Below are 25,567 nucleotides of genomic sequence, written 5' to 3' on the forward strand. Positions count from 1 at the left end.
ATGGCCACTGATCCGCGCGGGAAGGCCGCGACTCTGGCCCTGAGGAGGCGACTGCTCAGGTACCGAGACGGCGACGCGTGGGGGGGCGCGCACAAGGCACGCACGTCCGGCGCGCGCCTACAGGCCCCAGCCCCCGCGGCCTCGCACGGCCTATCCCGGTTCCGGCGCCTCTGGCCCCTGAGACCCCGCCGCGCGCAGCCGGTCTCGGCGGTCTCATCCCGCGCCTCCCCCGCAGCCGGACTCCTGGGAGGCCCTCGCCCAGTGGTGGCCCGCCCTCCGGACCCGGGCCCGGCTCGGGAGTGACCCAGGAAGGGACTGAAAGTCCAGACGAAGGGTGGGGTGGAGTGTCGGCTCACAGGCAGCCTTAGAGAAAGTCTACCCTTGACCTGTGTCTGAGGGGCTCTCGGTGGGACGTGGGGCATGAGGCAGCCTTGGGCTAGAGCTTGGGGCTGGCCCCCAGCAAGGCAGCAGGCTTGGCTGGCAAGGACTCGTTTAGGGCCGAGAGCCAGCCACCAAATGGTGGTGCCCTCCTCACTCATCGCAGCAAAGAGACACTGCCTTAGGGAGCCCGTGTGGGTCTGGAGCAGCCACCTTTTCCCGGGACCCAAGCGACTCAGTGGGCACATGTGGAAATGAATGAAGCTACATAGCCTTCAAATGACTTAAGAAACAATTTGTTTTAGCAACTTCTTACCCCATCCTTTTTCTCCTCTCCAGCCACCTGTGGAGTGGGGGGAGTGGAGGCAGGGACGCAACAACTTGCCCTTCAAGCTTTTGTCCTTTCCAGAAACTGGGAAAGGGTAGGGGGAGGCCTGTGATGGGTGGATTTCTCCCTTCCGGTCTTCAGACATGACTGTCCATTCGTTGTCTGTCCCCACAGCAATTCCTGCAGACTCTTTTTTCCTGAGGATCCTATTAAGATTGTCCGGGGCCAAGGGCAATACATGTACGATGAACAGGGGGCAGAATACATCGATTGCATCAACAATGTGGCCCACGGTCAGTATCATACCTCAAGACGGGGCAGGAAAGGATGCCAACACTGTGAACCTGGTCCAAGGGTGAACCTGAGGTTCAGAGAGGTACAGAGAACTCAGGTTCTGCTTAACCAGCATCCGTGTGCAGAGGAGACCCAGTCTTTCTGGGGTAGCTGTAGAAGTTTCCAAGCAGTAGCTCTGCTACATCAGCAGGAGTCAGAGACCTAAGTCTAAGGGTCCACTTCCACTTGGGACTGACAGTGAGCTCAGAGAACAGCAGTCCGCCCAGCCATGGCCAGCAGCCCAACAGGACCCTGGCCGAGCCCTGGCAGTGATGGCAAGGCTTCAGCCCAGGTGATCATCTCAGGTCCTGGACAAGGAAACTGAAGTAGGAATTCAGTTATCCAGATGAGGCCACCAGAGCTGGTGGAAGGAAAGGGAGTCCAGTGACTCAGCAGGGAAATTGGAGGTTAGTAGAGTTGAAAGCAGGGGCTCTAGTTCCAGACTCCCTGGGTTCATATCCCTGTCCTCCGCTTGCTAACTTTGTGGCAAGTTTAAGTCTCTGCCTCAGTTTGCTCATCTGCAAAATGAACATGATAATACTTGGTATGCATCTCCAGATGTTTTGGGGGATTAAGTGAGTTAATTCATGTAACTTGCTTTGAGTGTGCCTGGCACTTGGTGAGCACCCAATCATCTTCATTCTCTTATCATAATCCTTGGCCATTGGCCATCATTACTTCCAGCCCCCCGACTGGTGAAGTCAAGCCACTGACGACACCCCTACCCCCTGTCCGTCCCCCAAATCCCACACCCCTGTCTTTGTTGAGCAGAAGGCCTCAAGAAGCTTCCTAAAGAACATGGCTTTGCGAGATCAGTTTTCTGCCAGAGAACTTTGCCTTCTGCCAGAATCTCAGGGACTTCTTTCTAGGTCTCCCTTTCCAGACTGGCACCTCTGTCTCGCCCCCTCTGTCTTCAGACTCCTGTCTTTCCTCTGTACCTCTGCCTCTATAACTGCATCTCCTCTAGTTGGGTTCACAGATTGGGGCTGGGAGAGGCCCGGAGGGATTGGCTGAGTGGGGCCGGCTGTGTGATGGAGGTGGCCCTCTTGCAGTTGGGCACTGCCACCCTCTCGTGGTCCAAGCAGCACATGAACAGAACCAGGTGCTCAACACCAACAGCCGGTACCTGCACGACAACATCGTGGATTACGCACAGAGGCTGTCCGAGACCCTACCGGAGAAGCTCTGTGTGTTTTATTTCCTGAATTCTGGGTAAGTGCACTGTGGCCAGCCCCCAGCAAAAGGATGAGACAACGATGGAGAGATTTGCTCACATGGGCATAGCATCGTGTAGCCGACGGAGTGTGGGGAGAGGCAGCCCTCAGTGGGCCAGGCACCCACGCTTCCCAGCTGCAGGCCCCGCTGCTTCTCTGTCAGATCCACTTTCCTGTTCTCTTTGTAAGGGGTGCCATTACCTGTCTTCTAAGATCATTGTTGGGGCTTACCAAGGTAATATGTTCCTTTATTTCTGCTTTATGCATACACAGGCACAGTGCTGGGAGCTACAGCCAAAATCCCTGCTCTGTAAGGAACAGAAACATCAAAGATGCTTCAAAGAAATACAGAATTACAAAGAGGAATCATTGTCTGGAGGAAAACTACAGAGAATAATGAGGCATAGAAGCAGTGGGGTGACCTGGCCTGCTCTGAGAGGGTCGGGGAAGGCGTCCCTGAAGAAGTGATGTTAGGCTAAGAGCTGACTAGGGGATAGCTAGATGAGGAGGAAGGTAGGGTGCTGCTCGCTCCATTGGAAGTGTTCTTGTCAAGGTCACCACACGGAACAGCCTGTACAGAGGTCCTGTGGCAGGAAGAATATTTGCACCCCAGCACACTTGAGCTGAAAGGCAGCCAGTGAGGGAGGGCAGAGGGTGGGAGCCTGGGGACACTGGGGAGGGAGACAGGGTCCATCACCCAGGGCTTTATTGTTCAAGTGAGGAATCTGTGTATCCTAAGAGCATTAGGAAGCCATCAGAGGGTTTTAATCAGGTAAGTGATGTCATCAGGACTGGAGGAAAGCGAGAATGGACACCATTAGGCACCAGTTTAGTGGCCCGTGATAGGTTATGCTACACTGGGAGTAGCAGTGGAGGCAGAAATGGCAGATGATGGCGTGTACACAGAACCAGCCCAGTGTGCCTGGGAGAGAAAAGTACAGAGAATTATGAGGCATAGAAGCAGTGGGGGGACCTGGTCTCTTTGCTGCCCTTGTCTTCCTGTCTCTCAGTAATATTGACAGAGTTACCACTCTCTCTGGAAATGCTTTCTGGTCTTGCTTCCAGAACATTTCATGCTTCTGGTTTTCTGCCAGCTTCTGGCCACTCCCGCTGTCTCCTATGCTGATTCTTCCTACTCTATTCCTCAGGGCTGGTCCTCTCTGAGCCCTCTGCCTTCCTGACCTCATCCATTCCCATGTATTACATATCATCGACATGCTGGTGACTCCCAACTTTGTATCTTTTTTAAATTATTATTTATTTATTTATTTGGCTGTGCCAGGTATTAGTTGCAGCACGCGAGATCTTCGTTGCGGTGTGCAGGATCTTTAGTTGCGACATGTGAGATCTAGTTCCCTGACCAGGGATCGAACCCAGGCCCCCTGCATTGGGAGTGTGGAATCTTAACCACTGGACCACCACGGAAGTCCTCCAAATTTGTATCTTAAACCCAGATGTTTCCCATGTGTTCCAGCCTCAAGGTTCTAACTGCCCACTTGACTTCGGAACAGGTCTAACATCACCTGTCCAAAAGACATCAGGAGTTGATCGTCAGGCTTCCTTGGTGGCGCCGTGGTTAAGAATCCGCCTGCCAATGCAGGGGACACGGCTTCTATCCCTGGTCCAGGAAGATCCCACATGCCGTGGAGCAACTAAGCCCATGAGCCACAACTACTGAGCCTGCGCTCTAGAGCCCACGAGCCACAAATACTGAGCCTGCGTGCTGCAACTACTGAAGCCCACAGGCCTAGAGCCCATGCTCCGCAACGAGAAGCCACCGCAATGAGAAGCCCGCGCACCACAACAGAGTAGCCCCCGCTTGCTGCAACTAGAGAAAGCTCGTGCGCAGCAACGAAGACCCAATGCAGCTAAAAATAAATAAAATAAATCAATTTCTTTTTTAAAAAAAGAAAGAGTTGTCTTCGCTAACACCTGGTGTGGGACCATGGCACTGGCTCTCCCTGACATTCTCAGGCACCTACCCCAGACTTTCCCAAGAAGACCGGCCCTCCCTCACCCTATCTGTCCTGACAAATGGCAGCACTGTCTGCGCCTCTGCTCAAGGTAGAAATGCACCCTCCTCCCAGTCCTGCATCAGGCTTGCCTTGTCTGTCTCCAGGTTGTCTCCTAACTCCATCCACCTCTCTCTGTCTGTCTGGTCACCACCTGCTCTCACCTTCATGTCCTCCTTCTAGGTCTCCTCACTTGCACTTTAATTCCCTTCTACTCCATTATATACACAGAGAGGCTTCCTCCTCATATGGGAGCTGAATCATGTCGCTTCTCTGATTAAAACTTTTCAGTAGCTTCACATGGCACCGAGAAGAAAATCCAGGCTCCTTCTGCAGCCCTGCCTGTCTCCCCACTTCCTCTCTCATGCTGCCCCTGGCCTCCCTTGTCTTCTTGTGGTTCCCTGAGCAATTTTCCTTCACAAGGTCTTTGTGTGTGCTGCTCACTCTGCCTAGAAACTTCACCCTCAGGACTCTACAGGTGTGGCCTTAATCTGTTCTGGCCGCCATAACAAAATACTATAGACAAGGTGGCTTAAACAGAAATTTATTGTCCCACAGTTCTGGGAGTCAGAATCCAAGATCAAGGTGCTGGCAGATTCGGTTTCGTTGAGGCCTGTCTCCTTGGTTGCAGGTGGCCACCTTCTCACTGTCTTCACATGGCCTTTCTTCTGAGCATGCACACCCCTGGGTGTCTCTGTGTGTGTCCAAATTTCTTACAAAGAGACCAGTTGTATTGGATTAAGGCCACCCAGATGGCATCATTTTAACTTAATCACCTCTTTAAAGGCCCTGTCTTTAAATGCAATCACATTCTGAGATACTGGGGGTTAGGGCTTCAACACATGAATTTGGGGAGACGATTCAGCCCATAACACCCCTTATCTAAGGTAGGGCCCCACCTGCTTCTCTCGGCACCCTGTGTCCATTGTAGCGCTTACCAAATGATCATTCTGTCTTTGTTTTTTGGCTTTCATGACAGCCTGCCTGTTTTACTTACTATTTTCGCCCCCAGCTCCTAGCATATTGAAGGCATTTGATAAATATTTACTGAATGAATAAGTGAATGACTAATGAATTGTGTCCTAAGAATCTTCTTGCTGCTGGAAGTGCTCCTCCTTCCCTCCAGGTTTCTCTGTAGAAAGCAGTTATCCTGGAGGGAAAGCCCTTGGACAGCTGTGCAAGCAGTATCCACTTTTCTGTCATAGGTCAGAAGCCAACGACCTGGCCCTGAGGCTGGCACGCCAATACACAGGACACTGGGACGTGGTGGTATTAGATCAGTAAGTGCCATTTCCAGAAGCGTGGGCCTGCTGCTTATTGGGGATCAGTGAGGCTCTGATTTTGGGTGCCTTGGGCAGGAAAGATGAGGGGCCTGGGCCTGAAGAGGATCATGAGGACCTGGCCACAGAGACACCCCCCACACACACACCAGGCGTCTCTTTCCCCCTGGCGTCTCTTCTGTGGTGGCAGCTTCTGGGGAGCAGAGAATGCTTTACAAGGTGGTGAGAGTTGGTCCCACATATTGGGTATTAAAACTGTTGCAAGGACTTCCCTGGTGGGCCAGTGGTTAGGACTCTGCACTGCCAATGCAGGGGGCGCGGGTTCGATCCTTGGTCGGGGAACTAAGATCCCACATGCCGTGTGGAACGGCCAAAAGATAAAAAAATAAAATTAAAAAATGTTCCAACAGTAGCTCCCATTGTACTGAGTATCTGCTGTGCACAAGACCCAGGCCCAGGGTTAGAGCATTATCACATTTAAGGTTCATTACAACCATGAAGGAGAAACACCCCCCCCCCAACTTTACAGAGGAGGGAACTGAGCCCAAAGATTTTAACGATTAGCCACGTTACATAGCTCGTAAGTGGCCTTGGAGGAAGGCTTGCTGACTCCAAGGCCTGTGCTCGTTCCTGGCCCTAGGACTCAGGCTGTGTCTGAAAGGTTGGTCTTCCCTGAGTGTTTCCTGAGGTGAATAGACAGTTGTCAGGGCCAGGCCAGGGAGTACGTGCCACCTGGGCCTGAGCCCACTCTCCCTTCTCCTCCCCAGTGCTTATCATGGTCACCTGAGCTCCCTGATCGACATCAGCCCCTACAAGTTCCGGGACCTGGATGGCCAGAAGGAGTGGGTCCACGTGGTACGCGCTGCTCAAGTGGGCAACAGGCCGGTGCTTGCACCTCAGCCTGGATGACATGGCGCTGTCACTCCCTACAGGCACCTCTCCCAGACACCTACCGGGGCCCCTACCGGGAGGACCACCCCAATCCAGCTGTGGCCTATGCCAGCGAGGTGAAACGTGTGGTCGGCAGCGCACAGGAGAAGGGCAGGAAGGTAACCACATCCAAGCAGGTCTGGTCCAGCGAACAGCAAATGTTGCCAGCCCTGGACTGGATCTTGGGAACCCTGAGAGAAATTAGAACCAGGGCCTGCCCTTTGGGAGTCTAGTAGGGGGATTAAGTGCTCAGCAGAGAGTTTAGGTAGAGATATGTCCTGGGCATTACTGGACTCCAGGGGCCCAAGCTGGACTGGTGTGTGTGTGATGGTGGGCCCGTGGAGGGGGTGCTGCCTTATTTTAGTAATATAAGGTGAGTAGGAGTTAGCCACTCAAGGCGGTGTCGGGGGTAAACAAGGAAAGCCATCCTCAACAGAGCGGCGGCCTGTGCAGGAACCATGTGAGTATGGGGCCACACTGAGCCGGCAGGAGATGAACCTAGAGAAGCAGGCAGGACCATAGGCCCGCGGACTGCAAGTGCCCCTTTAGCTGAGGGGCTAGAGGCCATGGGGGACCTTTATAGAGTTTTAAGAGAGAAGGTAATAGGACCAGGGGATGCACTTGAATGGGGCCAGTCTGAGGGCAGGTGACATGAGGAGGCCCTGTTGGCCCGAGTGAGCAATGGGGAGACCCACCCAGGGCAGCATAATAGAGATGGATTGTGGGGCAGAGACAGGAGAGGTGTGTCATACCCTGGTAAAGCAGCAGCCACGGCAACAGTAGAGGGGAGGCAGCTGGTGATTGGTATGAGGGCTCTCTAGAAGGCTTTGCTGAAGGAGTGACAACTGAACACAGGATATATAGCAAAGACAGGCCAGAAAGGTTGGCAGAGCCAGATCCAGGAAGCCTGGACCGTGCACTTCCGATGCTCTGCACCTACTTATATAAAACCAGAAAGATTGCTGTGGTGGCAGCATGGGTGGGTGACCGGTTTCCCACCCCGTCAGTCCTTCCTTCATCCCAGCAGTAGCCTCTGAAGCAGCTCCAAGGCAGAACACAGTTTGGAAGTCGTTGCTGTAAGCAAAAGGGTCAGTGAAGGGTTTTAAACAGGACAGTGATGAGCTCAGTGTCTACATTGAGGCATCACCCTGGTGGCCAGTGGAGGATGGATTGGAAGAGGTGTCCAGTTAGAAGGCAGGAGGCCAAGGCAGAAACTGGCAGATCTGCCAGAAGGCAGGAGTATCCAGCGGGGAGGGGAAGGAGTGGGTGCAAAGATGTTACAGGGATAGAGTCAGAGGCTGTGCTGACTGATAGATGAAGAAGGAGGCTGGATCAAGGATGGGGCCAGATTTCTGTCCTAGTTGGGAGGGATGGGACTCACCATATGGGAGAAGGGAAGGAACAGGCTTATAGGGTTGAGGTCAGTGCATTTAACCTGGAGCATGCTAAGTTCAGGGGGTCCGGAGGCATCCAGGTGGTAAGAATTGGTTCAAGGCCTGAAAAAACTACGTCACAGACCCTCAGGTGTGATGTGGAGCCCAAAGTGGGGGCACAGTGCAGACAGTAACTCATCATGTTTGGAGCCAGCACTGAGCCAGCATCAGCGGACGTGCTCAGCTTGCAGCTCAGCCCCTCCGCAGTGCCGTTCCCTTCTCCTCCACAGATCGCAGCGTTCTTTGCTGAGTCTCTGCCCAGTGTGGGAGGGCAGATCATTCCCCCTGCTGGCTACTTCCGAGAAGTGGCAGGGTGAGTAGGTGGGAGAGGCTGCCCCAGGGTGGGGTTTGCCAGCCTTTGTTCCAAATTCCAACCTCAGCCTGGCCTGTTTGCCAGAATTGTCAGACAAAGCCCCTGAAGAAATAGTGGCTCCAAGAAGGCCAACTATCTGCATAAGGTCCCCACCTTACTGTTGGCAAAGCCAGGATTCAGAGTCCCAAGACCTCCCAGCTCCTGGTCTCCTCCCTCTCACCACAGTCCCCCATCAGCCGTGTGTCCTCTGCCACAGGCACATCCGCAGGGCCGGAGGGGTCTTTGTTGCAGACGAGATTCAAGTGGGCTTTGGCCGAGTAGGCAAGCACTTCTGGGCCTTCCAGCTGCAGGGGGAAGACTTTGTCCCCGACATTGTCACCATGGGCAAGTCCATTGGCAATGGCCACCCTGTAGCCTGTGTGGCCACAACACAAGCTGTGGCGAGGGCGTTTGAAGCCACCGGCGTCGAGTACTTCAACACGGTGAGTGAAGGCTCCAGGGCCAGGAAGCACCATGGTGGCTTCTGTACAAACAAGGCCACTACTACTCGCTAATTTTTTTGTAAATATAGGTGTTTTATCATAAATATTACAGTAAATGTAAATAGATATAACCCATATAAACAAAAGCTCTTTGGCTTCCTCACAAGTTTTTGAGAGTATAAGGGAATTCCAAGACCGAAAGTTTGAGAACCAATGCATTATCATTCGATTCTAGTTTTTTCAAATCTTTTTGTTAACTTCTGACTTACTGCCACTTATTCTTTTGATACTTAGTCTGTAAAATGTGTTGAGGTGATCTGGTACGTGATTGTTCTACACGTCCTTGGGAAATTGTGGGTTCTCTAAATGTTGTTTGCCAGACTCCCTGAATGTCTCTTAGGTCATACGTGTTAATTGCGTTGTTTGCATCTTCTGTATTCTTACTGGATTTTTTTTTCCTACTTAACCTATTAATAATTAAGAACTGTGTGTTTAAATCTACACTATGATGAAAAATGATCAATTTTTTTCTTGTAATACTGTTAATTTTTGCTTCATATATTGTGAGGCTGTTAAGTAATATATATATTACTTAATATTAAGTAGTATATATATATACTTTTGGGTTTTTTTGGCCACACTGCTTGGCTTGCAGGATCTTAGTTCCCTGACCAGGGATTGAACCTGTGCCCTTGGCAATGAAAGCATGGAGTCCTAACCACTGGACTGCCAGGGAATTCCCAGTATATATATTTTTTTATTTCTGTATGTTCATTGGGAATTGAATCTTTTTCTTGATTGCGGTATAATTGACATGTAACATTATATTGATTTCAGGTGTACAACATAATGATTCAGTACTTGTGTGTGTGTGTGTATATATATATATATATGTATATAAAATGTGATCACCACAATAATTCTAGTTAACGTCCATCACCATACATGGTTACAGTTGTTTTTTCTTATGATGAGAACTTTTAAGATCTACTCTCTTAGCAGCTTTCACCCGTACACTACAGTATCATTAACTACAGTCACCATGCTGTACATTACGTCCCTGCGACTTAATTATTTCATACCTGAAAGTTTGTACCTTTTGACCTCCTTCACCCATTTTGCCCACCCCCACCTCTGGCAATCGCCAATCTGTTCTCTGTATCTAAAAGTTCAGGGTTTTTTGGGTGTTTAGTTTTTGGTTTTCTTAGATTCCACATACAAATGGAATCATATGGTATTTGTCTTCTCTGTCAGATTTATTTCACTTAGCATAATGCCCTCAAGTTATGAAAGCATCTTGTTGCAAATGGCAAGAGTTCCTTCTCTTTTAGGGCTGAATTGCATATATATATATATATATATATATTCCATTCATCAATCAACAGACACATATCTTGGCTGTTGTAAATAATTCTGCCATGACTGTAGGGGTGCAGATAGCTCTTTAAGATAGTAGTTTCAGTTCCTTCAGATAAATATCCAAAGTGGAATTGCTGGATCACATGGTAGTTCTATTGTTAGTTTTTTGAGTAACCTCCATACTGTTTTCCATAATGGCTGCACCAATGTACATTCCCACCAACAATGCACAAGGATTCCTTTTTCTCCACAACCTTGCCAGCCCTTGTTATTTCTGGTCTTTTTTTTTTTTTTTGCGGTATGCAGGCCTCTCACTGTTGTGGCCTCTCCCGTTGCAGAGCACAGGCTCCGGACGCGCAGGCTCAGCGGCCATGGCTCACAGGCCCAGCCGCTCCGCAGCATGTGGGATCTTCCCGGACCGGGGCACGAACCCGTGTCCCCTGCATCGGCAGGCAGACTCTCAACCACTGCGCCACCAGGGAAGCCCATTTCTGGTCTTTTTGATAATAGCCATTTTAACAGGTGTGAGGTGACATCTCATTGTGGTTTTGATTTGCATTGCCTTGATGATTAGTGGTGTTGAGCACCTTTTCGTGTATCTGTTAGCCATCTGTATGTCTTCTTTGGGAAAATGTCTATTCAGATCTTCTACCCAATTTTTTTTTAATTTATTTATTTAATTTATTTATTTTTGGCTGTGTTGGGTCTTCGTTGCTGTGCGCAGGCTTTCTCTAGTTGCGGCGATTGGGGGCTACTCTTTGTTGACGTGCACAGGCTTCTCATTGCGGTGGCTTCTCTTGTTGCAGAGCACAGGCTCTAGGCGCACAGGCTTCAGTAGCTGTGGCACGTGGGTTCAGTACTTGTGGCTTGTGGGCTCGAGAGCACAGGCTCAGTAGTTGTGGCGTACGGGCTTAGTTGCTTCGTGGCATGTGGAATTTTCCTGGACCAGGGCTTGAACCTGTGTCCCCTGCATTGGCAGGTGGATTCTTAACCACTGTGCCACCAGGGAAGCCCCTCTACCCAATTTTTAATTGTATTGCTTTGTGTTTTGCTGAGTTACATGAATTCTTTATATATTTTGGATATTAGCTCCTTATTAGATACATGATTTGCAAATATTTTCTCCCAGTCAGTTGATTGCCTTTTCATTTTGTTGATGATTTGCTGTGCAAAGCTTTTTAGTTTGATGTAGTCCCACTTGTTTAGTTTTGCTTTTGTTACCTTTGCTTTCAGTGTCAAATCCAAAAAATCATTGCCAAGACCGATGTCATGGAGCTTACTGCCTATGTTTTCTTTAGGAGTTTTATGATTTCATGTCTTACATTCAAATCTTCAGTCCATTTTGAGTTAATTTTTTCGTGTATGGTGTAAAATAGTGGTCCAGTTTCATTCGTTTGCGTGTGGCTGTGCAGTTTCTCAAGAATTGAGTCCTTTATCATATGGAGTAACATTTTCCATTCCTAATAATGTTTTTGGTCTTAAAGTTTATTTTATCTGATATTATAAAGCTAAGTCAGCTTTCTTTTGACTAGCAATTACCCAATGTATTATTTTCCACCCTTCTATTTTCAACCTTGTGTGCTCATGCTTTAAGGTGTATTTCTTTTTAACCAGCATATATCTAGAATTTGGGTTTTTGCCCAAATCTGTTAATATTTGACTTCAAAGTAATGACTTTAAATATAATGTAACTATTGATATATTTAGGCCTGTTGCTAGCATCTTAATTTAGAATTTCAGTTTACCATACTTTTCTGTGTCTTTTAATCCTTCCTATTTTATTTAAGTATCTGTATTACAAGTATTTCATCCCAAATTCCTTTCAGTGCAAGCCTTTATGATGCAAACCTTCTGAGGTCTTCTGTGCCTAAGGGTATTTGTGTCAGGCCCTCATATTTAACTATTTTAGCTAAAAATAAAATCTAGGTCCTAGTTACTGTAAAAGCATACTCCAGGGACTTCCCTGGCTGTCCAGTGGTTAAGACTCCATGCTTCCACTCCAGGGGGCACAGGTTCAATCCCTGGTCAGGGAACTAAGATTCTGCATGCCACGTGGCATGGCCTAAAGAAATAAAGTCAGTGCTGATGGATTCATTTTTTTTAAAAAAGTGTATTCCATTGTCACTTGCATGCAGTGTTGCTGTTGAAAAGGCTGAAATCACTGATTCTTTTTTAGTTGAGATGTAATTCACATATTATAAAATTTACTCTTTCAAATACAAATTCAATGGTTTTTAATTCAAGTACAATTCAATCTTTTGTAGTATACTCACCAGGTGGTTCAGCCATTATCACTGTCTTAATTTTCATTGTTGTACATTTTCATCACCCCAAAAAGCAACTCCATACCCATTAGCAATCACTCCCCATTGCCTTTTCTCTACAATTACTGGCAATCACTAACCTTCTTTCTGTCTCCATGGATTTGCCTGTTCTTGACATTTCACATAAATACAGTCACACAATATGTAACCTTTTGTGTCTGGCTTCTATCACGTAGCATAATGTTTTCAAGGTTCATCCATGTTATAGCATGAATCAGTCTTTCATTCCTTTTTATGAATGATTAATGTTCCATTGTATGAGTATACCATGTTCTTCAGTTAATGTTTTGGTTGTTTCCCCTCCTTGGTTATTATGAATAATGCTGCAGTTGACCATTCAGTGTAGATGTTTTTTTTTTGTTTTTTTTTGTTTTTTTTTTTTTGCTTTATAACAAATTTAATCAGTTATACATACACATATGTTCCCATATCCCCTCCCTTTTGCGTCTCCCTCCCACCCTCCCTATCCCACCCCTCCAGGCGGTCACAAAGTACCGAGCTGATCTCCCTGTGCTATGCGGCTGCTTCCCACTAAGTGTAGATGTTTTTGTATGGAATGTGTTTTCAGTTCTTTTGAGCGTATACCTTACCTATGAGTGGAATTTCTGGGTCATATGGCAACTCTTAAGTTTAACTTTTTGAGGAATGACAAACTTTTTCCAAGCAGCTATACCACTTTACATGCAACGTATGAGGGTTCCAATTTCTCCATATACTCTCCAGCATTTATTTTCTCTCTTTTATTATAGCCATCCTAGTGAGTGTGAAGTGGTATCTCATTGTGATTTGCATTTGCCTGATGGCTAGAGGTGTTGAGAATCTTCTCATGTGCTTATTGACCATATATATATATATATATACACACACACACACACACACACACACACACATATGTATGTGTGTATATATATATATATATATGTATCCCAATATATATGACATATATATTCCAAAGAATATATCCTTTGCACATTTTTTAATTGGGTTACTTGTCTTTTTTTGCTGAGTTGTAAGCGTTCTTTATGTATCTTAAATACTAGATTCTTACAAATATATAATTTGTAAGTATTTTCACCCATTATTTGAGGTGTCTTTTCACTTTTTCGGTAGTATCCTTTGAAGCACAGAAGTTTTTAATTTTGATGAAGTCCAGTTTTTCTTTGGTTGCTTGTACTTTGGAGTCATAGCTAACAAACCATTGCCTAATCAACAGTCATAAAGATTTACACCTCTGTTTTTTCTTCCTAGAATTTTATAGTTCTAGTTGTTATATTTAGGTATTGGATCCATTTTGAGCTAGCTTTTAAATATGGTATGATGTGGGGTTAAATATGGTATGAGGTGGGGTTATTTAACTTTGCATATAGATATCCAGTTGTCCCAAAACCTTTTGCTGAAAAGAATATTCTTTATTATATCTTATCCCATTGAATGGTCTTGGCACCCTTGTCAAGAATCAATCAACCAGGGCTTCCCTGGTGGTGCAGTGGTTAAGAATCCACCTGCCAATGCAGGGGACATGGGTTCGAGCCCTGGTCCGGGAAGATCCCACATGCCGCGGAACAACTAAGCCCATGCGCCACAACTACTGAGCCTGCACTGTAGAGCCCACGAGCCACAACTGCTGAAGCCCGTGTGCCACAACTACTGAAGCCCGCACACCTAGAGCCTGTGCTCTGCAACAAGAGAAGCCCCACGCACCACAACAAAGAGTAGCCCCCGCTGTCAGCAACTAGAGAAAATCCGTGTGCAGCGGCGAAGACCCAATGCAGCCAAAAATTAAATAAATGAATTTTTAAAAAAATCAATCAACCATAAATGCATGGATTTATTTTTTTTTTTTTTTTTGGCTGCATTGGGTCTTAGTTGCAGCACACAGGATCTTTGTTGTGGCATGCAGGATCTTTCGTTGCAGCACACAGGCTCAGTAGTTGCGGTGCGCAGGCTCTCTAGTTGTGGTGCGTGTGTTCTAGATCTAGCACGTGGGCTTAGTTGCCCCGTGGCATGTGGGATCTTAGTTCCAGTTCCCTGATCAGGGATTGAACCTGCGTCCCCTGCATTGGAAGGCAGATTCTTTTTTTTTTTTTTTTTTTTTTTGGTGCGGAGCATAGGCTCAGCAGCCACAGCTCACGGGCCCAGCCGCTCCGCGGCATGTGGGATCTTCCCGGACCAGGGCACAAGCCCATGTCCCCTGCATCGGCAGGCGGACTCTCAACCACTGCACCACCAGCAAAGCCTGGAAGGCAGATTCTTAACCACTGGATCACCAGGGAAGTCCCAAATGTATGGATTTAATGGTTTATTTGTAAACTTCCAGTTCTGTTCCACTGATCAAAAATCTATCCTCCTGCCAGTTGCACACAGTCTAGACTACTATACTTTGTAGTATGTTTTGAAATCAGGAACTGTTAATCCCCCAGTCTTTGTTCTTCTTTTTGAAGATTGTTTTGGCTATTCTGGGTCCCTTGCATTTCAATATGAATTTTCATAATCAGCTTGTTAATTTCTACCAGAAAAGCAGCTTGGAGTCTGATAAGAGATTGCATTGAATCTATAGATCAATTTGGAGGGTATTGCCATCTTAACAGTATTAAGTCTTCTAATCCATAAACATGAGATATCTGTCCATTTATGGAGGTCTTTAACTGTTTTTCAATCATGTTCATAATTTTCATTGTAAAAGTCTTTTTTTTTTTTGGCCACACCACATGCGGGATCTTAGTTCCCTGATCAGGGATTGAACCTACACCCCCTGCAGTGGAAGCACAGAGTCTTAACCACTGGACCTCCAGGGAAATCCCTGTAAAAGTCTTGAACTACTTCTGTTAAATTTACTCCTAAGTATTGTATTCTTTTTCATGCCTTTATAAATGGAATTGTTTTTTTCATTTCACTTTAAGATTCTTCATTGCTGGTATATAGAAATACAGTTGATTTTTGGATATTGATCTTGTATCATGCAACCTTACTGAATGCATTTATTAGCTCTAATAGTTTTTTATACATTCTGTAGAATTTTCTGTGTACCAAATTATGTCATCTGTGAATAGAAATGGTTTACTTGTTCCTTTCCATTTTGAATGCCTTTTACTTCTTTTTCTTGCCTAACTGCCCTAGAACCTCCAGTACAATATTGACTACAAATGGCAAGAGTAGACATCTTGTCTTGTTCCTAATCTTAGGGGAAAACATTCAGTCTTTCACCGTTAAGTATAATATCAGCTGTGAATTTTTCATAGAAGCCTTTTATCAGATTGAAGAAGTTCCCCTTTTTTCCTAATTTGTTGAGAGCTTTTATAATGAAGGCTGTTGGGTTTTATCAAATGCTTTTTCTTCGTTTATTGTAATGATCATGTGATTTTTTTTGTTCTTAATCCTATTAATATGGTTTATTACATTATTTGATTTTCACATGTCAAACCAACTTTACATTGCTGAGATAAATCCCACGTGATCATGGTGTATAATCCTTTTTATATGTTGCTAGATTAAGTTTGCTATTGTAATTTTTGAGGATTTTTACATCTATGTTCTTAAGAGATATTGATCTATAGTTTTCTTGGGATATCGTTGTCTGGTTTTGGTATCAGGGTAATACTGCCCTCAAAGACTGATCCAGGAAGTGTTCATGCCTCTTCTATTTTCTGGAAGACTTTCTGAAAGATTGGTAGAAATTCTTTCAACGTTTTGGTAGAATTCACCAGTGTAGCCATCTGGTTCTAGGCTTTGCTTTGTGAGGATTTTTTAATTACTAATTCATTCTTTTTACTTGCCACAGGTCTATTCAGATTTTCTATTTCTTCTCGAATCAGCGTCAATATTTTTTATCTTTCTAGGAAGTTGTTCATTTCATCTAGCTTGTTGACAGACAGTTGTTCACATTATTCCCTTATACTTCTTTTTACTTGTGTAAGATTGGCAGTGGTGTGTCCTCTTTCATTCCTGATCTTAGTAATTTGACTCTTCTTTTTATCTTGGTCAGTCTAGCTAATGTTTGTCAATTTTATTGATTTTCTCAAAGAATCAACTTTTGGTTTTGTTGATTTTTTTCTATTGTTTTTCTATATTTCTATTTATTTCCACTGTAGTCTTTATGATTTCCTTTATTTTTGCTTTGGATTTAGTTTGCTCTTCTTTTTTATACTTTCTTAAGGTGGAAATATTCATTTGAGATTTTTTTTTTAACAGAAGTATTTACAGACATGAAGTTTTCTGTAAGCATTACTTTTACCACATCCCATGAGTTTGGGTATGTTGTGCTTTCTTTTTCATTTATCTCTAAACATTTTTTAATCTCCCATGACTTCTTTGACCCATTGTTTGTTTAAGCATGTTATTTAATTTTCACATATTTTTAGTTTTTCAGTGTTCTGTTATTTATTTCTAGCTTCATTCCACTGTGGTGAGAAAGATACTTTCTATGATTTCAGACTTTTAAAATATATTAACACTTTGGGCTTCCCTGGTGGCGCAGTGGTTGAGAGTCCGCCTGCCGATGTAGGGGACATGGGTTTGTGCCCCGGTCCGGGAAGATCCCACATGCCACGGAGCGGCTAGGCCCGTGAGCCATGGCCACTGAGCCTGTGCATCCGGGGCCTGTGCTCTGCAACGGGAGAGGCCACAACAGTGAGAGGCCCGTGTACCGCAAAAAAAAAAAAAAAAATATATATATATATATATATATATATATATATATAGACACTTGTTTTACAGCCTAATATATTGATATATAGTCTATCCTGGAGAATGTTCCATGTGCACTTGAGAAGAGTATTTATACTGCTTTTTTGAAGTGGAGTGTTCTGTATATATCTATTAGATCTAGTTAGTTTATAGTGTTGTTCAAGCCTTCCACTTCCTGGTTGATCTTCTGTCTAGTTGTTTATTATTGAAAATGAGAGACTGAACTCTCCAACTATTCTTACTGAATTCTGTAGTTCTCCTTTCAGTTCATTTTTTGCTTTACGTATTTGGGGGCTCTGTTGTTAAGTACATATGTTTTTGTAGTGGTTATATCATTTTGATAGATTGACTCTTTTATCATTATGTTTTCCTGTGTTGCTAATAGCAATTTTAATCTTGCAAGTCTTTTATATTACTACAGCCACACCAGCTCTCTTGGTTACTGTTTGCATGGCATACCTTCACTCTCTTGCTTTCAACCTACTTGTGTCTTTACCAGTACTCTTTATTTCTTCATGTGGATTTGATTTACTGTCTGATGTCCTCTCATTTCAGCCTGAAGAAATACTGTTAGTATTTCATGTAAAGTAGATCTGCTGCTGACAAATTTTTTCAGTTTTTTCATTATCTAGAACTACCTTAGTTTCTCCTCTTTTTCTTCTTTCTTTTCTTTTTCTTTCCTTTCTTTTTTATTCTGCACCATGCATCTTGTGGGATGTTGGATTTTAGTTCCCCAGCTAGGGATTGAACCCGGGCCCTTGGCAGTGAGAGCACAGAGTCCTAACCACTGGACCACCAGGGAATTCCTGTCTCCTTTATCTTTGAAGGATACTTTTACTTTATAGAGAATTCTGGACTGACAGTATTTTTCTTTCATCACTTTGAATAGGTCATCCCACTGCCTTCTGGCCTTCAGGGTTTCTGATGAGGAATCAGCTATTAATCTTGTTGAGAATCTCTTGTACATGATGAGTTGCTTCTCTTGCTAATTTCAATATTCTCTCTTTGTCTTTTTTTTTGAGGTATAATTGACAGACAACATCATATTAGTTGCAGGTGTACAATATAATGAGTCACTATTTGTGTGTATTGCAAAATGATAACCACAATAAGTTTACTTGGCATCCATCACCGTAAAGTTACAGTTTTTTTTCTTGTGATGAGAACTTTTAATGTCTACTCTCTTAGTAACTTGCAAATATACAATACAGTATCGCTTGTTTGTTTGTTCTGGCAGCGCTGTGCAGCATGTGGGATCTTAGTTCCCTGACCAGGGAACAAACCCAAGCCCCCTGCAGTGGAAGCACAGAGTTTAACTATTGGACCACCAGGGAAGTCCCCAGTATTATTAACTATAGTCACCATGCTGTACCTTACATCCCTGTGACTTATTTATAACTGGCATTTTTTTACCTTTGACGACTTTCACCCATTTACCACCCTCTTGTTCTTGTCTTTCAGTACCTTGGTTCTGTTGTGTCTAGGTATGAAACTTGTTTATTCTACTTGGAGTTCATTGAGTTTCTTGGATGTTTAGATTGTTGTTGGGATGTTTTTTTAGTCAAATTTAGTAAGTTTTTGACCATTGTTTCTTCAGATATTCTTTCTGCCCCTTCCTCTCCTTCCGGAATTCTTATTTGCATATGTTGGTATGCTTGTGTCCCACAGGTCTCTGAGGCTCTGTTCATTTTTTTTATTCTTTTTTCTTTCTGATTTTCACACTGGACAGTCTCAATCAACGTATCTTCAAGTTTGCTGATTCTTTCATCTGCCTGATTAAATCTGCTGTTGAGCCTCTTAATTTTTCATTTCAGCTACTGTGCTTTTCAACTCCAGACTTTCTATTTAGTTCTTTTTTATAATTTCTATTTCTTTATTGATCTTCCAAATTTGGCAAGACGCCATTTTCATGCTTAGCTTTTAATTCTTTAGATATAGTTTCCTTTAGTGTTTAAACATATTTATAATATCTGATTTAAAGTCTTTGTCTAAAAAAAAGAAAAAGTCTTTGTCTTATAAGCCCATCATCTGGGCTTCCCCAGAACAGTTTCTATTGATTGTATCCACACACCCCACCACCACCACCCCATATATGGGCCATGCTTTCTTCTTTCTTTTCATGATTCATAATTTTCTGTTGAGAACTAGACATTTTTAAATAATATAATATGGCAACGTTGGAAATCATTTTCCCTCCTCATGGTATGTTGTTGATGCTTTTTGTTGTTGTTTGTTTGTATATTGCCTTTTCTGAACTAGTTCAGAACAGATAACTATGTTATATATTATGCTAGTTCAGCATCTTGGCCAGGCCACAATTCTAAACCAAAGATGCTGTGGGTAGAACACGCGACCTTTTAACGAGTTCACAGTTGATAATAATATGCAATAAGTAGCCTCAATCCATCCCATGTCCATCCCACACATAATTTGCTTTGGACATATCAGAAAGCTGCCTCACAGCAAATCACCTAGGAAGCTTTTTATGATCACAAGTATGAGGTTCTGCAAGCAAATTTTCAAGATGGTCTACAGGATACCACTGCATACCCATTAGAATGGCTGCAATTAAAAAATGCAACAATTCCAAATGTTTTTGAGGATGTGGAGCTACTGGGATTTCATAGACTAATGGTGGGAATGTAATATGGTACGACTTTGGAAAACAGTTTCACGTTTTTTATATAGTTAAATATATTTATCAAGCCGTCCAACAGGTCCACTCCTAGGTATTTACCCAAGAGAAATGAGAACGTATGTTAACAAAAAGACTTGTTATAAATGTTTATAACAGTTTTATTCGTAAATAGCCAAAAATCAAAATAAGCCCCAAGGGTCTATCAACAGGAATTTGGATAAACAAATTGTAGTGTGTCCATACAATGGAATACTATGCAGCCATAAAATGAACAAACTACCAATACACACAACATTATGGATGAATTTTAAAAACATGTTGAGCAGAAGCCAGGCCCAAAAGGTTACATATTTTGTGATTCCATTCATATGACATTCCAGAAAAAGCAAAACTATAGTGACAGAAAGCAAGTCAGTGGTTGCCTGGGCCAGTAGTGGATGGGAGCACAAGGAACTTTGGGGAATGATGGAAATGTTTTGTATTTTCATGGTAGTGGAGGTTCCACAGGTATATACATTTGTCAAGTCACACTGAACTATATACACTTTAAATATATGCAGTTTATTGTATGTAAACTATACCTCAATAAAGTTTTGTGGTTTTTTTAAGATAGTTAAAAAAAAAAAAAAGATCTGCAAGAGACCCCCTTCCTTCTGACTCTCTGCAGTGCAGGTCCTCAGACACCTGCAGGGCCAGGTGGAGGAAGTGAGTCAAAGCACTCAGGGTGCCTGAAGGGGACAGCTAGTGCCAATGTAGCCAGATAGGCTAGGTTTAAGTCAGACTTATTTTTGTGTTAAGTCTCTTCTTAAGACATTAGCACCTAATTCAGAACTTTTAATTATGCCACACAAGCCAAACAAAATGAATCCTCAGGCCGCATTTGGCTCACAGGCAGCTTGTGGTCTGCGCCCTAAAGTCTGCCTTGGGCTCAGCCAGCAGAGCTGTGAGCTGGAACCACAGAGTGACTTTTCCTGGGTGTGGCTCTGGCATGCTGCTCTTGCCCCTCCCTGAAAGAGATGATGGGCAGTGCAATGCAGTGGGTCTGGGTCCAGTCCACGAGATGGGGCCCTGAAGCCTTTTGACAAAAAACAGCTGTGTGGGAATGCCCAGTACATCCTCTCCTCTGATTTTTGCATGTTCTTGGGGATCCTATTGCCCCCCTGGGGGTACTTGGCCTGGACTACAGTCACATTAGCACCTGGAAAGTTGGGACAACCCATGGGGGCTTCAGAAGAACCCCATTTACTGCCCAGCATGCTGAGCCCTGAGGGGTTCGGGCCTGTGCTCATCACTGCCTTTGCAATGCATGTGGCAGTTCTGCTGCCCTGCACAGTCCCTGGGGCATGGCCCACTCTGCTGAGCACCTGACATGCTCTCTGTCCCCTGGCTCAGTTTGGGGGCAGCCCAGTGTCCTGCGCTGTGGGGCTGGCCGTCCTGGATGTCTTGGAAAAGGAGCAGCTGCAGGCTCATGCTGCCTCTGTGGGCAGCTTCCTGATGGAGCTCCTTGGACAGCAGAAAGCCAAACATCCCATCCTTGGGGACATCAGGTGAGGCTCAGGGTAGCAGTCACCACCTGCCAGGGGCCTGGTGTGGTTCCTTCATTCACCTCGTCACCACCTGGGATGGTGGGAACTTTTATCTCCACTCCACAGAGGAGGAACTGAAGCACCTACAGGTGCTATTGCCCAAGATGGCACCTCTGGAGGGAGGAGGTGGGTGAAGCCAGGATCAAACTTTCCTCTATCCACATTGAGGGCCCCTCACCATCGCAGTTACTTCCTGGAACTATTTTAGCACCCTCCAAGGGTTCCTACAGCTCTCAGCCTCCCCAGGAGGCAGAGGTGCAAGCCCTGGTGGGCTTTCTGATAGGGGCTTGGTTGAGGCCCAGGCAGAGGGTGAGAACAAGAACCATGGTCCCTCAGGCCTGGCCTCCTGAGATGTCACCTTCTGCTCCAGGGGCGTTGGGCTCTTCATTGGTGTGGATCTGATCAAAGATGTGGCCACAAGGATGCCAGCAACCGAAGAGGCTGACTATGTGGTATCCAGGTATTTTTTCTTGAAACTTGTTTCTACGGCCCTGACTGGGAAAGAGCTCCCCTCTTGCCTCTCCCGGGCACGCTGGGCCCACACAGGGTTGACTGAAGGAGGCAGCTTTTAGCCTCTGGGTTAGAGGGCTGCCAATCTGTGCACCCCTTTGACTGGGCTCTGTGGACAGAGAAAGTGGCCCCAACAGCTCTGTACCCAGTGCCCGGCAGCAAAGGCTTCAGATGGGTGCGGGCCATTCCCAGCCTGAGCAGACACTTCTGCCAAGAATGCCAAAGCTGCAGAAGCTCTCAGACCCAGGCAACCCCAACGCTGCATTTCAGAGCCCCAGGCTGCCCGAGGGAAGCAGCTTCTCCAGAGCCACACCTGGGGCTGTGGCAGAACCAGACTCCCCATTCCTAGAGGGTTTTCAAATAGAACTCCTGTTCCTTGTCTGGGTGGGGAGTGTCTGGATGACTCAGCATCTCAGGACTCAGAAGCCCTCGCTCCCAGTTCTGGTTCGCATGTTCTTTCACTTGAACCCCACGCAGGACCCGAGCCCCAGGACCCTTTCCCTTCTTGTTTAGTTCCTTCCGTTTTATTTCCATTCCTCACTCCTACCCCCTTCCCCCACCTTGGAAAACCCATCTAGTGTTTGATACGTGTCCTTATTCAAGTTGTGAAATGTGCGTCATTCTGGTTCGAATTCACATAAACAGTATTGATGTAAAAATCGTTCTCCCCACACGGTTTTTGAAGCTGAGCCCTCCTGCGTGGCTGCCCAGCCCCTGCCTTCTCTCTGCTGGTTGGGCACATCCACCAGCTCACCCACCCCTTCCCCCAGGGAGCCTCAAGACTCAGAAATTCAGGATGGTCTGTGGAAAGGAGGGAGTCAGATCCTCAGCCAAGCCTGACCTCCTCCACCTTACAACCACCCCTGTGGTTTCTCCAGTTCAGTGAAGAAACAGGAACCAGGTGGAACGGTGTTTCAGTGGCAGTCACCCTGCTAAAGGCAGAGCTGGATTTAAACTGATCTTTCTAGCACAGATGCCATCAGTGCCAGGAAGACTGGGATGCGAGAAAGGAGCCAGAGGCAGGCTGAGGACACCCTGCTCCTGACAAGACTTACATAAAAGGAATAAATAAAAAAGAATCAGAGGGGGGCAGTCAGAGTGTAAATACAGTCACATCAGACCCCTTCTCTCAGAGGCCAAAATACCTTCCTAGGTTAAAAGTGTAAATGTGGAATATTAAAAACAATTATTAGATACCAATGATGATGTTAAATAACTTCCAAAAAGAACTGGAAATTAAAACTGGATAGTCCTGTCTGGGGTTACAACATAACCTGGGGGCAGAGTAGAGAAAGGGTTGGCGGGGAAGTTAGAAGCTAGGTGAGGGCTCCATGGGTTCACTGTACTACTGTGAATATTGGACACTTTCCATATAAAAAGTAAACCATACAACGTCACATAAGCCATATGTTAAAATGAAAAATGCAGGGACTCTTTGCTGTCCACATTGTAGCCCTGTGGCCAATCTCAGCTTGGCTTCAACTGGGGCTCCAGGGATGGATGAAGCAAGACCCCTGCGGGGGGCGGGGAGGGGGCGGCAGGCTCAGGGCCAGATGCAGGGCACCCCAGACAGGGGCCTCTGATGCTGGGCCATAAAGTTGGGCAGGAGTTTGGCAGGGGGTGGCCAATGCTGTATCCTGGTGGGAACTGGCCTATGGAAGGTTCTGAGGGCAGTGTGGCTGGAGTCCTGCCCATGAGGCCAAAGCCAGGCTGAGGAAGGTCTGAAAGGCCCATGTGAAGTGCCCTTGGCTGGTGGGCAGCAGGTCCTGCTCTGTCCTATCCTTGCAGGCTGAAAGAAAACTACATTTTGTTGAGCACCGATGGCCCCGGGAGGAATGTCCTGAAGTTCAAGCCCCCGATGTGTTTCAGCTTGGACAACGCACGACACGTGGTAGCAAAGCTGGATGCCATCCTGACAGGTGAGCCTGGAGACCCAAGGGGCAGCTGATAACTGTCTCTCTAGAACCCAGCCTGGAGCTAGGACCTCCCAGCATGCCCAGGGACAGGGGTGCAACAGCTGAGCCAGGTGTCCTCTGAACAGTGAACGGAGTAGGGAGCTGAAGTGGAGGCCTCCCCTATTCCTGCCTGTGCCCCGCAAAAATCTGAGCCCTGGGTAGGTGGGGACTGAGCCACCACCCATCCTGCCTGGGCAGGCACCAGTGTGGCATGCAGGACAAGGGAAGCAGGGCTGGGCTTTTCAGCCCAAGTATCGGAACTAGTGGGAGATTCCATTGTGTCCTTAAAGCCTCCCTGAGGTGTAGACGGCAGGAACTTTGCTTTTTTTCAGCTAAGTGGCTGACATGAGATTTGCAGCCTGGACTGATTGAACACAGAATGAAACCCCTCTGCACATTCCTAATCATTCAGGAAAGTCAGGCTCTCCCCTAAATCCACTTACAAGGAAATCTGTAATTACCAAATTGGACACATCTGTGCACTGAAGCCATGTTGCATGTACAGAGCTCAGTGGGGGACCCCAAAATAGGCAAAATGCTATCTTCCTGGTAGAGATCAGAGCAGCCCAGCTACAACCACCCCCACCCCACCCCCAGGCTATTTCACTGCTGTCCCCAGGTCTCTAGAGTTGAGGCCAGTCCCTACTAGACACAACTGGAGGTGGTACGGAACCTGCTGGGGGAAGGGAATTATTTCCGGGAAGCCTGTGGAGGAAAAGCTGACTGGGCACAGAACTGGCTTGGAGTTACTGTATAGAGGGGACTCAGTTGAGCCTGGAAGCCTCAGGAAATCCGAGGGCTGGTTTCATCCTCTTGGGAAATTGTTGCTGACCCTGTAGTGGCCTGTACACATGGGTAAAGGGTGGGACATGGGCTTGGACAGGCCAGTGGGCCCAATCTCCACACTGCCATCCAAGAAGCCTGGACACTGAAGGCAGAAGTCTTTAGCAGAGGAGAAAGGTTGACCGTCTTTTTCAGACATGGAAGAGAAAGTGAGAAGTTGTGAGACACTGAGGCTTCAGCCCTGAGGCAGCTCTGCTGAGGGGTGTCCTCTAGGTAAGTGGTGTCCTCAAGTTACTTCTTATATTCCTAGAGAATCAGAACTGGGTTCCTTACCATCCATTTAGTAGCTCCTTCAACATTCTTGTTCCAAGTGATGTCCCCTTCCCACAGGTTAGTTTTAATACTGGGAGGCTCTGGCAGCCTTGGGCCCTCCCCATCCCCCACCCCTGAAAAATCTCCAAAGTACTTGTTTGCATTTGATGGCTGAGCAAAGAGTATAGCTGTTTCCTCCCTTCTCCAGCCAGTTCCTCTATGGGAGAGCTTCTGCCAGGCTTTATCCACCTGCAGCCCCCAGCCAAGTGCTGTGTCTTACAACTAGCTATCTTAGGCCTCAGCCACTAGACTTGGGGTGCTCCAATCAGGCCAACAAATAGGCCCTGCCACAGGGGCTGTTACAACCAGGAGGGGCACCGTCTTGCCCAGATCCAGCTGGCCCTTTGTGTGTCTGCTCTCGTCTTTAGGTTCACACTGTCTTTGCTGGGAGAGAGAATCCCATTTCCAATGGCAAGTCAAGACAGGTGTTCCAAGATGCTCCAGATTCGAATTGCCCTGGGGCAGTGTCCCCACTGAGGGTGGTAACCCTCACTGTACTGTCTTCACCCCCTTGAACAGCTGCTCCAAATATCTGAGCCACTCCACTTTGAAGCCACTTCTTTAAAGGGGCACAAGTCCTAGGCAGGGCCAATTCATTAAAGGAAACTAACCAAAGACGTGGAGAGTGTGTGCTTATGCCTGACAGGATGCAGT

General features: G+C 46.1%; 1 protein-coding gene across 1 annotated transcript; it reads left to right on the forward strand.

Annotated features, from left to right (window-relative positions):
* PHYKPL (5-phosphohydroxy-L-lysine phospho-lyase) lies at window positions 1–25,476 on the forward strand (the record flags this gene model as incomplete). Its single annotated transcript, XM_079702504.1, has 13 exons — window positions 1–59; window positions 881–999; window positions 2,092–2,251; window positions 5,471–5,545; window positions 6,313–6,400; window positions 6,478–6,594; window positions 8,139–8,221; window positions 8,478–8,703; window positions 21,100–21,254; window positions 21,664–21,753; window positions 23,592–23,722; window positions 24,737–24,814; window positions 25,282–25,476. The coding sequence occupies 12 exons, from the start codon at window positions 1–3 to the stop codon at window positions 24,784–24,786; spliced, it is 1,353 nt and encodes a 450-aa protein (XP_079558630.1). The 3' UTR covers window positions 24,787–24,814; window positions 25,282–25,476.
* Window positions 25,477–25,567: the final 91 nt, after the last annotated feature.

Source organism: Hyperoodon ampullatus (genome assembly GCF_949752795.1).
Source record: "Hyperoodon ampullatus genome assembly, chromosome: 4".
NCBI lineage: Eukaryota > Metazoa > Chordata > Mammalia > Artiodactyla > Ziphiidae > Hyperoodon > Hyperoodon ampullatus.